Source organism: Microcebus murinus, chromosome 18 (genome assembly GCF_040939455.1).
Source record: "Microcebus murinus isolate Inina chromosome 18, M.murinus_Inina_mat1.0, whole genome shotgun sequence".
In the NCBI taxonomy this organism is placed as follows: Eukaryota; Metazoa; Chordata; class Mammalia; order Primates; family Cheirogaleidae; genus Microcebus; species Microcebus murinus.
Genome location: NC_134121.1, coordinates 4,419,259 through 4,434,880, shown reverse-complemented (window position 1 = coordinate 4,434,880; position 15,622 = coordinate 4,419,259). Strand labels below are relative to the sequence as shown.

Genomic DNA, 15,622 nt, shown 5'->3' with positions numbered 1-15,622 from the left:
CTTGTGCACCTTTTATAGATTATCTTCTGGGAGCAAGGTTAAGTGGGTGTTAAATCCACTTAAACCATTTAGTTGATTTGTTGGTAATGAGTTGTGATGTATTCATTTTAAAAGTCAAATAACTATGTGTCTGTGCTTTTGAGGGAATGTTGTCAATCCTTAAGTATAGGTAAGCTTAGACCCTTGGCATATATTGGTCATTTCTGATTAAGGTTTTCAGTCCTTGTGTATGTAGAGGGCCTGGGATGGCCAGTAGTTTTGAGGAGTGAATTAATTAAATAACTATTTATAGTGTACCCTTTATGTGGTTATCAGTCTTTCAGGGTGTTCAAAGTAGAGACCTGCAGTGAGGAAATCAAGGAAGGCTGTAGAGTAGGGTCCTAAGCTAAGACTGGAAAGAGATGGAATATTTTGTTTGGTAGAAAGAAAAGAGATGACCAGTATAACTGAGTGCAGTAGTGAGAGAGGGTCACTAAGCCCCCAGGTGAAAGAAATGATTGGGACAATCATTCACTCAACAGATGTTAGTTGAGCACTAAGGAAGGATCAAGAATACCAGAGAGTAATGTATGTGATCAGAAAATGAAAATTGTGTACCGGAATTTTAGGGAGGTAATTCACAGTGGTTCCAGGCAGAGTAACTGGGGATGAGGCGCTAGGGTCTGGAAGTGGGAATTGGACGTTAATGATAGGAATAAAGATGGATCCAGATGAGAACACAAAGGGAGAGTTGGCCAGATTCAGGGAACGCAGGATTGGATGAGAGAGTGGTTAAAGACACGTGTGAGATTGAAAAGACTTAGAAATTGGAGAAGTGCTTAGTTGAGTATGGTGATTAATTCAGTTTCAAAGTAGTAAGGCCCATCTGCATTACTTTGAGGCATTTATACTCTAACACAGTGGTTCTCAACTGAGTTACACTTTAGAATCACTAGGGAGCCATTTAAAAATAAGTTTCTAGTCGTTACCTCCAAAGATTCTGATTCAGGTCGTCTGAGGCCCCCAGGTGATTTTGTGATGCAACCCACATTGAACACTATTGTTGGTGGCTCTGAAGTTAGGGTCCAGGAACATGAATTTCAGCAAGCTGCCCCTGTGATTTCTACCACCCAGACTTGAGAATCACTCTTGGAGGGCGGTGAACAATGTTCATTTTGATTTGAGATTATAAATTGAGAGCCCTCACAAGGTTTTGAAGTGATGAGCAATTCAATAATTTTGTGTTTGTTTTATATAATAAATACTGATGTATGATTATTGAGGTTCTTTTACCTTGGTAATTTACCAAAGCCGTGTTTTGATCCTTTGAGTGATTTCACTGTCATCTGTGACTGGTAGGAATACCAGTTCAGAGAATATAAAAACAACAAAATAGAGCAAAATTTGCAAACTTTTTCTGTAAAGGGATAGATAGTAAATATTCTAGTCTTTGCATACTACAGGGTCTCTGCTGCAACTATCCAACTTATTGCAGGGGAAGAGCAGCCACAGCCAATGTGTTAAACAAATGGGCAACCCTGATACAGAGCAAGACTTCTTTCCTCACATCTACTCTCACATTCACCCTCAGGAGGGCCCATGGGTAAACCACAAGAGATCCATAGGAATCCCCTGGACCAATAGAGAATGATAGATATCTGTGTGTGTGTGTGTGCGCGCGCGCGCGCGGCGCGAGTGTGCGCATGCATGCATGTGCACACTAGGGGCTGGGGGTGGGGCCTTTATTTTCTAGTCCTTGACCTGCCAAAAAGCTTAAGCTTACTGTTGGGAAATAGGCCAAGAGACACGAAAGGTTTCAGTAGTTTTGCAGGGCTTTGCCTTGAAGGAATCTGTGGACATGTTAGTTCACAGAATAGAAGCTACTTCCAACAAAGGAGGCATTGTCAGAGGATGTTTGCAAAGCAACATTTCTTCTTTGCTGCTGGCCATCGCCTTGAGCTTTTTTGCAAGGTAGAAGTTTGGTTTCGGTCCTTGGCGGAGAAGCTGATTAAAATGCCTGCCCTTCAGATAACGTGCAGCTGGAATATCCTAGACTTCAAGGCTATTCCTGCTTCATTCCTGACTACATGTCTATGTGTTTAGAAGAAGTAGATTAGAGTAGTACACAGACTCAGTGTTCTCATTTTATAGATTTTATCCTCAACTTGTACACTCAGCTAGATCTGTTTCTAACTTAGGGCTTAACATGCTTATCTTAGAAAATTTGTGTAACCGTCTATTCTTATAGACAGGATTAGGTAAGGTTCCCCTGGAAACCTCAAAAAAATGAGCTGTACACGTGATTCTCTAACAAAAGACAACTATTTGCTGTACCAATAAATACTTATGCGAGATTTCAGTCAGGGCCTCACAGCTCAAGGGAATGCTGGATGACCCCTGAGCTCCCATTACTTTAAACTTGACTTTGTCTCCGTCTTAATCATTTCCCTATCTATATTATTTCTTTATTTTCTATTATTTCCAAATCCCTTGTGACGATCCTGCCTTGGGGCCTGTTTTGCTGGGAGAGTAGCTAACTCCTGGCAGTTGACTGCTATTATACAACTATTAAATTTCTTGGGGAATGGGGTGTTAGATTCTGTGAGGATATAAAATCAGACCTTTTGGGGGGCATGAGTGGATTTTGTACTTACTAAAGAAATTGAAATATGTGTCTTTGTGACAAATACTCCTGTTGTTTTAAATAGGAATTTTATGGAGAAAATATAAAAGAATCTCCCGATTATGAAAGGATCATCAATCTTCGTCATTTTAAGAGGATACTAGGTTTGCTTGAAGGACAAAAGATAGCTTTTGGTGGGGAGACTGATGAGGCCATGCGCTATATAGGTAATGGAAATTTACCTTTTCCTATGGGAGGATGGCAGTTGGGAAGTTTTTACTGACACTACTTTTTGACACTGAATAAACTATTGTTAATATATAGCATTTAATTATTAAAGTATTAAATACTGCTTTCTGGTATACTACTTTTGTTATAAACTATTTCAAAATATATATGTATACATATTTAATAATACCACCAGTGTTGTATTAGTTTTCCATCTTTGCACATATATTATCTATTTTTTTTTCTTCCTAACAACCCTGAAAAGCAGAATAGAACTTTATGTTTATGGATGGGAAAACAGCACAAAGAAGGAAATAGCTTTGCCACTGTTCCACAACTAGCTAGCGACAGTACCATCTAGAAATAATGCTTTGATCTATTGTGCTTGACCTTATTATTTGTTTACCTTCTTTGTGTTTTTTTATTCTTTGCCATGAATATATATTACTTAGAATTTTAAACACATTTTTTCTAAAATAGCATAAGGAGACAGAAAATTACAGACATATTTGGTTGGCAAAGAACCTGCCCCACATAGCTTTACTTACTACCTTTATCAAATAAGGTGCCTCAAGTCACCGAAAAACTAACTTTAATAAAAGAAAAATTAAAAGATTTAAATAATGAGAAATTTATTCTCTTATAATGAGCATTCCTAAGGTTCTTCAGGTTGGATAACTCAGTGGCTCGATAATACCATCAAAAAAACCTGACTCTTTGCACTAAGATGCAAAAGAAAAAAAATCCCTGTGTCTTCTTTTTTGTTTGTTTTTTACACAGTCTCACTCTGTTGCCCAGACTGGAGTGCTGTGGCGTCAGCCTAGCTCACAGCAACCTCAAACCCCTGGGCTCAAGCAATCCTTCTGCCTCAGCCTCCCTAGTAGCTGGGACTACAGGCATGTGCCACCATGCCCAGCTAATTTTTCTATATATTTTTAGTTAGCCAATTAATTTCTTTCTATTTTTTAGTAGAGATGGGGTCTCGCTCTTGCTCAGGCTGGTTTTGAACTCCTGACGTTGAGCAATCCACCTGCCTCGGCCTCCCAGAGTGCTAGGATTACAGGCGTGAGCCACCGCACCTGGCCTCTATTTTATTTTATTTTATTTTTTTTGGTAGAGACTCAGTCTTGCTCTTGCTCAGCCTGGTCTCTAACTTCTGAGCTCAAGCAGTTCTGCCTCAGCATCCCAGAGTGCTAGGATGATAGGCGTGAGCCAATCCTTGTGTCTTCTGTCTGTCTTTGTGGCAACCCAGATTGAAATGGGGAATAATCTGTAGAAAAGAGGGAAAAAAAAGAAAAAGAGAAAAAACTCCAATTCTTTCATCTCTCTGTTCTCCCATCTTCAGCATGTGCATTTCTAGGCTACTCAATGACAAGAGGAAGATCCTGTCTTGATTAGCTTATAGACTGATTAGGACTTTCCTCTGACCTGGAGCTGGGATTGCCTTACTTGATCACTTGACTATGCAGAGGAGGGTAGATACCCAAAACAAATCAGTTCTCTTACCCAAGGAAGCCATGGGCAGTGCTTTGGGGCAGCAGTTTACCCCTGGAGTAGTGCTGCAAACAGCTATCCTCAGCCATGTTGCCAAGATTACCTTGTAGAAACTAGGGGCAAAGAAGAAGAGCCAACTTGTTACTGTCAGATGTCTTCTCTTTCGGCTGATAATCCAGTTTGTTTACAGGGTCTTTTTGAGTTGGTACTGCTAGTTGGTGACTTACATTGGCACCAACATTGGGACACACTGCCCAGCTTCTTCGGTTTCCATTTCACCTTCCTTTCTTAGTCTGTATAATGGAGTTGTAATAAAGGTCAATTAGATAATATGCATGAAAGCACTTGAGTTAAGAAAAATAGTGGGAGCAGTCTTTGCTCCCAGAAAGACCTATCCACAGAAAGATGTTAAATATGCAAATGGCTATGAATGGGGTTAAATGTGATTAAGATATATTCAAGCATATATCTTTCCCTTGGTTTGCACAAGAATCCCTTATTCACATGCGTTGGAGACATTTAGTATTTGCATGGTTTATCCATACACTCAGGACTTTTCAACAGATTTGATTTGGGTGGGAGAAGGAAAGGGATGGGTACATGATCCAATGAAAGAAATGTTAAGATGAGAGCTTTGCATTTTTTGTTCTCTACTTTAGCATTTTGATTTTCATTTTGTTTATTTTCTTTTCAGCTCCAACAATACTTACTGATGTTGATCCTGAAACCAAGGTGATGCAAGAAGAAATTTTTGGGCCAGTTCTTCCAATAGTGCCTGTGAAAAGTGTAGATGAAGCCATCAATTTCATCAATGAACGTGAAAAACCCCTGGCTCTCTATATATTTTCTCATAACAATAAGGTAAAGTTTGTAGAGAACAACTCACTATCATAAGCAACTGTCATCAGTTATATTCTTTCTTTGCTATAAAACAGTGATGATTTATTTTCTGTCATATCAGAGTCCAGCAGGAGATGTCTTCCTAGATTTCTATCTTGGGTAATGAGGCCCTGGGGTTATCACTGCATGTACTCCCTGGGGTTAGATCTGAGTCTGCAGGGGTAAGCGTCACAAGGTTTTTGACTCACAAACACCTCCTGTATAATTGGAAGACTTATATTGTACCAGCATTAAATGCTTTTCTGATGTTAATCCACAGGGCATTGCTGTGTAAGAGCCTGCCCCATGACCAAAGTGGCATTCGCAGCCTCTCAGGTGGCGCTGTGTGGGACAAAGACCTCCGGCACTGCTGTGTAAATGGTTGTGATATCACAGGTTTCAGTTTCTCACATTGCGTTACCTTATTGTTAGAGTGGTTGAACCACATCACCTAGTTGAGCAGCTTTGCTGCTTTCTGCATGGCTCACTCACTTGCATTGCTAGGTGGGTGACTGCTGCTAAGGAACAGTGGCCTCAGAGTGGGCAAGTAGGTTAGGAGCCCTTTGAAGAAACAGGAAAACTAGAAGGAGGAAGATGGGACTAGTCAAGATCTGAGGATACCAAATGTTTCCTGGAGAGTTTCTGATGGTAACGTATGGGTAGTCATGTGGCAGGTTCTGGAGCTTGTGATGCAGCTGAGATACAGATAACTACAGGTATTTGAAGTGAGACCAAATGTGTGGTTGGAAAAGACTGGGTTATTAACAATGTTAATTAACAATTAAAACGATGGTCTGACATTTAAAATGACCGTAGATAATGGAGTGGGTAGGAAGGAACCCTGAAATCTACTGACCAGGGTACAACTAAGTGTGGAGCACTTCCTTGCAATGGGTCGCTGCAATCTAGACTTGATGGTTGCCATGAAGAACTCTCAAGTGTTTGTTGGCACCCAGAGGAGATCACATTTATTGGCCAAATGTCCTTGCACCTTTTTGGGTCTTAGGCCAACCAAGCATTTATTTCTTAAAAAATAGGATGCTAAATCTAAAATCTTAAATATTTTTTTGCATTTCACAAAGACCAAACAATACCTATTAATAATTTGCTATAATTTACAGCAGAGAGTGTTCTAATTTTTATAGAGCAGAATATAGTCTAAATTATCCCTTAGAGCATTTTACTGCTGGGGAGTACAACTCTAGGTGGCAATTGAGTGAACAGGCCCAAAGGTTCAGGGCTGCCTTCCACAGTGCACTAGATGTGCACTTGAGAAGTTAGATATCAGTCACATTTGCTGAATTAACCACAGTTTAGATTATCTGACTGGTGTAGTGTCCCCAATCGCAAGAACCCTCGCTGACACAGAGGCAGAGTATGCGTCCCTAGAGGACACAGCTCTCAGTGTGGAGCCTTGGGTGCTCTGCGAGGCATGATGTCACTGACCTGGATGCCTTTGGTCTGCTCCTCAGCTCATCAAGCGGATGATTGATGAGACGTCCAGTGGTGGCGTCACAGGCAATGACGTCATCATGCACTTCACACTCAATTCGCTCCCCTTTGGAGGAGTGGGTGAGTATTACTTTCTCCTGCTCATAGTAAATATTTCAAAAGCACCACCATTTCACGAGTGATTTGTGTAGGCTGTTGAAATAGCCAGCTGCTGCTTATCCTAATTTTCCTCTCCTGAGAGAGGCCTTCCTGGCCACCCAATTGACAGTGGTTTTCCTGCTTCCTTGCCTGTCCTTCCGGTGTGGGTTGAATCTCCGTCCTTTCTGTCCTCAGTAGCACTGACCACAGCTGTAATTACTTTGTTTTTTATTTTTTAAATGAAGAAATTTTTAGTTATTTGGTGCTGATGCAGTATCTTTTTAATTAAAAATGAGACAAATGCATTTGTACCTTTTGAGGTTTCCTTTTTTTTTTTTTGAGACAGAGTCTCACTCTGTTGCTGGGGCTAGAGTCCCATGGTGTCAGCCTAGCTCAAAGCAACCTCAAACTCCTGGGCTCAAGCAATCCTCCTATCTCAGCCTCCCGAGTAGCTGGGACTACAGGCATGCACCACCATACCCAGCTAATTTTTTCTATATATTTTTAGTTATCCAGCTAATTTCCTTCAATTTTTAGTAGAGACAGGGTCTCTCTCTCACTCTTGCTCAGGCTGGTCTCGAACTCCTGAGCTCAAACGATCCACCGCCTTGGCCTCCCAGAGTGGTAGGGTTACAGGCATGAGCCACCACGCCCGCCCATCTGAGGTTTCTTTTAATGTTTATATTATCTATTTAAATAATAATTTAAAAATGTATACATAGGGACACGCCATGAAATTGCACCAACTGGATCCTGGATCCTAGATCCTCTTTTGCAAGGGCAGCCCATTCTTGTACTTTACTTCATCGATTTACTTATTTATTAGAGTTTTGGGAGCCAAGAATCAGGTCTCAATAAGATCTCTCTCTCTCTCTCTCTTTTTAAAATGAGGTAGCAATGAAAGGTTCAGAATGCCAGGCAACAGATAGCAATCAGAAGGATTTTTTTGATGTCCCTTTGTTTTCTATTCAAGGTAATGTTAGGTGGTAACCAGTTCTTACCTACATTGGTTCCTCAGCCCTCTGTTGGGAGGAGCAGCTTCTCCTTGAATTATTTTGTGGTTTGAGTAGAACGAGATTCCCTTGTTCTAGAGAGGATGATCACAAAGAAATTTTTTCTCAGCAAAGCTCTGTGGACACAGCCTAGTCCTTGTGGTTCTCTTTGGAATATGACCTCTGCCTCTCTCTCCCACACCTGAGATGATTGACTCAACTTCTTATTTCTCTTTTGGGACCTGGTTAGGAGGCTTCTTTTTTTTTTTTTTTTTTTAAGGACTTAAGAGTGTTTGTAAGGAGGCTTCTTAAATGATAAAAAGCAATGGTTGTAAAGCCCCTAAACTCTTCCTTTGTAATAGTAAAAATAATTTGCTCCATGGGATATATTGGTTCAGTTTGGCAGGACCATCTGTTCCAGGTTTAGGAAACTTTGTCCCATGACCAAGGAACCCTGGCCTGCAGCCACAGGTCCCCATCTAGGACGTAAACATATTGCCACATCCAACACAGTTCCTTACATACGTGAGGGACAGGTAGGGAAAGGCCACATTGGGGGGTATTGCCAGATCCAGATTAGAGATGGTGGGGGCTTGAAGAAGGTACAGGGAAGATAGTGGAAAGGGAGGGGATATTTTGGGGGTCAAGCAGCAGGATTTCCTGAAGGACTGAATGTGGGGAGAAGGGTGAACGAGAGTGTGACTCCTAAAATTTCAGCTGGAGTAACTATAGTTTTACAGCCCAGATGTTTAAAAGATTAGATTAGACTCTGTTATCTCTAGTTCCTCAGCTCTCCCCACAGAATCTTGGCTTTCACTGTGCTACTGCAGCCATCAATTCTGTAGGTGTTCCATATGATGTCACCAGTGCCCACTGTGTGCAAAATCTAAGTGACTAGGGTTCAGTTCCTGTCATACTTTGATTAGGTAGCATAAGGATCGCTGACCATACCTTCTTCTTTAAAACAACAAACTTTTTTTTCCCCCAAATGCATAAGGAATATGGGATTTTTAAGAAAACTTGGAAAAGATAGAAGAGCCCGAAGAATAAACATTTGAATTACCCATAACTCCACTATGTAAAAACAGCTGCTGTAGGCCAGGTATGGTGGCTCATGCCTATAATCCCAGTGCTTTGGGAGGCAAAGCAGGAAGGATTACTTGAGGCGAGGAGTTTGATACCTGGACAATATAGCAAGACCCCATCTCTATGGAAATTTTTTTTAAAGCAGCCAGGGGTGGTGGCATGTGCCTGTAGTTCTAGCTACTCAGGGGGCTGAGGTGGGAGGATCACTTGAGCCCCAAGAGTTTGAGGTTGCAGTGAGCTATGATGACACCATTGCACTCCAGCCTGGGTGCAGAGTGAGAACCTGTCTCTAAAACACAAACAAACCAACCTGGTAAATGTGTTGCACTTATATGCACAAACATATATGTAGACACTCAAATATTCTATTCAAAATGGTACCCTACTGTATATTCTTCTCCACTCTGTGTGTGACAGGATAGTGGGTACTTTCCCACGTCAGTATGCTTGCAGCTATGATTTTAGTGATTGCATAGGGTTCCATCATATAAATGTGGCACATTTGTATAACTAATTCCCTGTATTAGATTTTTGTGATTTCAAATATTTTGATATTATAGTTCTTACATAATATATCTTTGTGCAATCTCTGATTATTTCTTTAGGAAAAATATCTAGAAATATAATAATGTTAAAAGGGCATACACATATTTTTTCAAAATGAAAATGCTTTTTTCTTCTAATTCTCAAAGTATCATAGACTAAATGGCAAAAAAGTCCAAACAAACAAACTACAGAGAATTGTAAGGGAAAATGTAATAACCCAGGCATAAATATTATCAATGTTTTGGCATATAGTTTACGTTTTTTTCTATGGAAATACATATCTTTAAGAGTTTTAATACATATTGCCAAATACCCTTGCAAAGTCATACCAACCTGTATTCCCATGAACAGCATATGAGTATCCACTTCCTTAAATCCCTAGTACTGGATTATTCCACAACTAAATTGCTAGACAAAGGGTCCCATTTTAATTTGTACTCCTGTGATTATTAGTGAGTTTGAACTTTTTAAAATTAGTTCTCTCATGAATTTTCTATTTATGTCCTTTGCTTGATATTTTTGTTGTATTCACCTCTCCTTTATTGGCATGTAAATGGCCTTTTTTCTAAGTAAGAAAATTAATCCTTAGTTCTGTCTATAACAAATACCTCTTTTCAGATTATAATTTTTCTTTTAATTTTACCTATGATTTGAAACTTTTATATAGTCAAACCTGTGAGCCTTTGTTATATGGTTTCTAATATGGAGCATAGGCTTAGAAAAATCTTCCCTACTTCAACATTATATAAATATCATATGCATTTCTTTAAATTTTCTGATTTTTGAAATAGTTAATCACGGAATTTATTTTAGAAAGCTGCATAATATAAGAATCTGTTATTTTTTTTCCCAAAGAGTAAACCAATTGTGCTGGTACCATTTTTTGGAATAATCATCTTTATACCATTTATACTCAATAAAAATACATATTTGGGTCATTCTTAGGGTTTTCTCATTGGTTTCATTGTCTGTTTTTTGGGTTTTTTTTTTTTTTTTAAAGAGACAAGGTCTCACTCTGTCACCCAGGCTTGTGTTCAGTGACATGGTAACCTCAAACTCAAACCTAAACTCCTGGACTCAAGTGATCCTCCCACCACAGCCTGGGTGACCACAGTTGTATATCCTTCAATAAAATCTTTTTTTTTTTTCCTGAGGCAGTGTCTCACTCTGTTGTCCCAGCTAGAGTGCTGTGGCGTCAGTCTAGCTCACAGCAACCTCAGACTTCTGGGCTCAAGCAATCCTTCTGCTTCAGCCTCCCGAGTAGCTGGGTCTACAGGCATGTGCCACCATGCCCGGCTAATTTTTTCTATGTATTTTTAGTTGTCCAGTTAATTTCTCTCTATTTTTAGTAGAGACAGGGTCTCACTCTTGCTCAGGCTGGTTTTGAACTCCTGACCTTGAGCAATCCGCCCGCCTCAGCCTCCCAGAGTGCTAGGATTACAGACATGAGCTACCGCGCCTGGCCGATATATCCTTCAATAAAATCTTATAATTCCCTTCATATAAATTCTTTACCTTTTTTTTTTTTGAGACAGAGTCTCATTTTGTTGCTCAGGCTAGAGTGAGTGCCGTGTTGTCAGCCTAGCTCACAGCAACCTCAATCTCTTGGGCTCAAGTGATCCTTCTGCCTCAGCCTCCCGAGTAGCTGGGACTACAGGCATGCGCCACCATGCCCGGCTAATTTTTTGTATATATATTTTTAGTTGGCCTATTAGTTTATTTCTATTTTTAGCAGAGATGGGGGTCTTGCTCAGGCTGGTTTCGAACTCCTGACCTTGACCAATCCTCCCGCCTCAGCCTCCCAAAGTGCTAGGATTACAGGCGTGAGCCACCATGCCTGGCCTAAATTCTTTACCTTTAATTTTAATTTTGTTTTAAGTATTTTCCACCCAATTTTTCTTCAGATTTTCATACATTTTCCCCGGTTCCTTACTACCTTGGTTGTGTTTTTGGCAGGCCCCCTCATCCTCTAGCTTCCATCAGTGTCAGGGTTTCTCAAGGTTTTGTCCTTAGGCCTCTTCTCACATCATGCCTGCTTCCTGAATGATCCTTCCTGCAGCTTGGCCCTGGGAAACTGCCTCCGGCTGCCTATGCCTCATGCCACTGTGCCATACATGTGCCATTCTCTCTGCCTGTCACAGACTTTGCCCCTTTGCACCTGTTGGTCTGTTACACACATAATAAATTACATAAATGAAAACTGTCACAGAGCATGGCTTTTTAGAGGGCAGAGATTTACACTTGCTTATTTATTTATTTGTTTGTTGGTTGGTTTGTTTATTTTTGAGATAGCGTCTCACAGTGTTGCCTGGGCTAGAGTGCCGTGGCATCAGCCTACCTCACAGCAACCTCAAACTCCTGGGCTCAAGCGATCCTCCTGCCTCAGCCTCCCGAGTAGTTGGGACTACAAGCACGTGCCACCATGCCTGGCTATTTTTTTTCTATTTTTAGTTGTTTGGCTAATTTCTTTCTATTTATAGTAGAGACGGGGTCTGGCTCTTGCTCAGGCTGGTCTCTAACTCCTTAGCTCAAGCATTCCTCCCGCCTCGGCCTCCCATAGTGCTAGGATTTACACTTGCTTATTATCACCCATCTGTGTAACCCTGTCACCCTGGTCTCTGTTACTTTCCAGAGTGGGACTTAGAGGAAACAACTGAGTGGGGCCATGGATAAACAGAGCCAAGCCACATGGAATGGTGGGAAAAGAACACACATAGCATTTAGAATCTGATCCGGGTTCACATTCTGGCTTTGCCACTTACCAGACATGTGACCTTGGGTAGGTTAACTGATGCTGTAAGCTTCCTTTTCCCGTCTGGAAGTGGAGCTGTGATAATATTTTATGCAATAGGGTTGTGGTGGAAATTATCTCAAGAGAATGCATTTAAACTCTTAGCACAGTCCCTAGCATAAATGAGAGCCACAGCTGTAGAAAAGCTGCAAATCCTTGCCCTGCTCTTGGAAACTCTTCTGTTTGATAGGGAGATGACTTTCTCAGGGACATTGTGGTGGGGGGGGAGGGGTTCTTGAAAAGACACTTCTGCTGGCAGAGAGGTTCAGTGGGGGCATGCCAGGCAATGGGGTGAATGTGGGTTTTCTCTGTCATTGTTTAGAAAGGAAAGTAGCTTGTGTCACCTACAGTGAAGCCTGTTTTGTCTGTTCCCTTTATTTCAGGTTCCAGTGGGATGGGAGCTTATCATGGAAAACATAGTTTTGATACTTTTTCTCATCAACGTCCCTGTTTATTAAAAAGTTTAAAGAGAGAAGGTGCTAACAAACTCAGATATCCTCCCAATAGCCAGTCAAAGGTTGATTGGGGAAAATTCTTCCTGTTGAAACAGTTCAACAAAGGAAAACTTGGTCTCCTGTTGCTCACTTTCCTGGGTATTGTAGCAGCTGTGCTTGTCAAGGTAAGTCCTCATGCCTCATGAAGTGCCAGTGTTTCTGGTCCTGCCCCGGTGGCTGCCAGATGCATATTCTAACGAGACTACTGTATGTTAACTTCTAGAGTCTAACTTTTAGGGTTGGCAAACCGCAGCCTGTAGGCCAGATCCTACCTATTTTTGTCAATAAAGTTATTGGAATGCAGCCACACCCACTTGTTTAGTTATCACGCACAGCTGCTTTCATGCTGTGGCGACAGAGTAGTTGCAACAGAAGCTGAGTGGCCCTCAAAGCTTCTAAATTATTACAGAAAAAGTTTGCTGACATCTGGTCTAAGAGTTTAAAACACTGTAGAACTTGCTTGCAGAATTCGGAGCTGTCTAACCCTCTGATCCGTTTGGTATTGCTCCTTCCTTTTCAGTTTTGTTCTTGAATGAGCATGAAATCAGCATGCTATGGAGATGGAGGAGGGGACTCTGGTGGATGTAGTGGTGGTGGAACAACTTTAGTGAGGGATATTTTATTAGGTTGACTGTTTTTCCTCCAAAATTGACTATCAGATCAAGTCTGTCTTTGGTGATTAGTTATTATAAAGATGGGCTTTCAAAGAGGCCCTCGTGATGACTGCCTTCTCAAGGCAGTTTGCGTATCTTTGGGGTGAAGGAGGAATCTGCAGTAATGAAAGTTAAGATGGAATGAGGAAAGGCGATTGTTTGTGGAGCTGTCAGCCTGCCAATGGAGGAGATACATTGAAAATACTGACAACGTCAGTGAAGAATCTACTTAGAAGAGAGGCATTTAATAGAAATCCCTGTGTTTATATCTACATTTTGTTTAAAATTTGAAAGAGGGTTGGCTTGTCTTATAGTATCACAGCTTTGGTGGAATTGGAGATACCAGTTGCATTTGAAATCATTTGGGTTTTCTCAGAAATACCAAGCTGTGCTGAGGAGAAAGGCCCTGTTGATTTTTCTGGTAGTTCACAGACTGCGTTGGTCCAGTAAGCAATGATGAACAGCAGATTTCAAAACTCGGCTCTGTCTGTTAAGAGTGAGGTAGGAACTCCTTGTTTTCTTTCTTTATGTAAGGTGGGCCAATTTGGGGTATGTTTCCTTTTGGGTTTTTTTCCTTACAGTTGGAGGCTTAGGGGTTATTGAAAAAAGAATGTTTTACTTGTCTCTAAACATTTTGCACCTTGGCCCAGAGTATCAGAGTGTTAAAACTGAACTTTTCCACAATTTTTAAAGAGTGAGGGTAAGGCCGGGCACAGTGGCTCATGCTTTTATGTAATCAATCCTAGCACTGTCGGAGGCTGAGGCGGGAGGATGGCTTGAGGTCAGGAGTTGGAGACAAGAGTGAGGGTGATTCTCTAGGAATATAAGAGAAATATGTAGAGTTAATGGCTTAACTAAGTCTAGGTGAAGCAAACATTATTTCTAGGAAAAGAGCAGCCACATGTGAGTCTCATTCCTTTCCCCATCTACTTAGCTCTTCTGGATGAAGTGCCAGCTGACTAATTCAGACTTAGAGTCACCATTTAGACACTGAACTCTTTGCCTCATATTTGAGATTAATCTTCTAAAAATCTGAGTTGTTTTGTTTTGACTTTTTTAAAAAAAAACTTGACTTTGGAATTCATGGTAGCAAATGTAGTGAATCAGGACACAGTGTACAATTTAGGGGCTTTCTGCTCTTACTTCTTCATCTTCCTGAGGCTGGAGATCTAGTTGGAGGCTTGTTTGGGTCTCTGGTTATTATCTACTTTTCTTGCTCTTTTCCCAAGATGTTGGTCCCCAGCCTGATAGGCATCTTCCTGGTTAGGATGCAGTTTCTCAGACTCGTGGAAAGTATGGAGGACTAGGCTGAGTCTGCACCCTCCAGGCTTGCCGTAGCCTCAGGAAGACTCCCCCAGGTGCAGTGTACCATACAAGCAGGTTTGAGTTCCCAAAGCGGCTTGGCAGGCAGATCTTTCTCTGGTAGTGTCTAGAGAAGTCTCTAGTGTCTAGAGAAGTTTTTATATTATAAAAACCTTTAGCTGGTTCCTGGTTCCAGTGTTGACTTAATTATGACTTCAGGTGAGGCTTTTTGGAATGAGCCCTTACATGGGCCTCAGCTTGCTCATCTACAGACTAGGGGAGGAGGCATCATCCATTATTTCTCAGGCCACTTTCAACTCTCCCTCTCAATTCTGATTACTATTAGTTGTTAATATATTTTGGATTCAGTCTGGACTAGGTGGAGATTTGGGTTTTTTGCTTGTTTGCTGCTGCTTGGCTCTTCTCTCTGAGCTTTTAATCCTCTTTTTTTTTTTTTATCAAATCACTTTTTATTTTAAGTAAATGACTTTAAATCTGTATTGTATACTTACTTGAGGAGTCTTTATTGTAATCACAAACATTTTTCTGAAATGGCTTTTTTGCACTGAATAGTTTACTTCTTTTGTTATAAACTTGGATTTGGTTTTATTAATTACCCTACTAGAATTAGAATGGTTTTGGACCATAAGTACTATATACAAAATAAAGTTTAAATAAAGCTTAGAAGCTACAGAAAGCATCATGGGGAAGGGGGCATGGATTTGAAAAGATAAAAGTTGATAAATGTCATTAGGCCTTTGACAGTTAACACTTTGCACTCAGATGCCGAGTGTGATTCAACACGGTTAGCAAAAATTATAGAGATTGAAATTACTCTTTGAATGTATCAATAATTTGAAATATAAAAAAATCCAAATAAATAAGTTTGTATGAAAAGAAACTCCAGTTTTGTATTCTACTGCTGCGCTTTGTAAAATCAGGAGTATTTAAAAAATTAAATCCCG

General features: G+C 40.7%; 2 protein-coding genes and 1 pseudogene across 5 annotated transcripts in view; all 3 read left to right on the top strand.

Moving 5' to 3' along the window:
* LOC105862011 (aldehyde dehydrogenase, dimeric NADP-preferring) overlaps window positions 1-15,622 on the top strand; it is a 200,407-nt gene that overhangs the window by 141,251 nt on the left and 43,534 nt on the right. The window lies entirely within an intron of this gene.
* ALDH3A2 (aldehyde dehydrogenase 3 family member A2) overlaps window positions 1-15,622 on the top strand; it is a 30,972-nt gene that overhangs the window by 12,647 nt on the left and 2,703 nt on the right. For 2 of the 3 annotated variants that reach the window (XM_075994037.1, XM_012747959.2), the window contains 5 exons: window positions 2,688-2,829; window positions 5,019-5,185; window positions 6,676-6,775; window positions 12,592-12,827; window positions 13,732-13,856. In XM_075994037.1, the coding sequence (XP_075850152.1) occupies window positions 2,688-2,829; window positions 5,019-5,185; window positions 6,676-6,775; window positions 12,592-12,827; window positions 13,732-13,812 (726 nt within the window). In that variant the 3' untranslated portion in view covers window positions 13,813-13,856. The remainder of the gene's footprint in view (window positions 1-2,687; window positions 2,830-5,018; window positions 5,186-6,675; window positions 6,776-12,591; window positions 12,828-13,731; window positions 13,857-15,622) is intronic. The other variant, XM_012747961.2, reaches the window with a different exon arrangement.
* LOC142862323 (uncharacterized) lies at window positions 4,009-4,102 on the top strand (annotated as a pseudogene).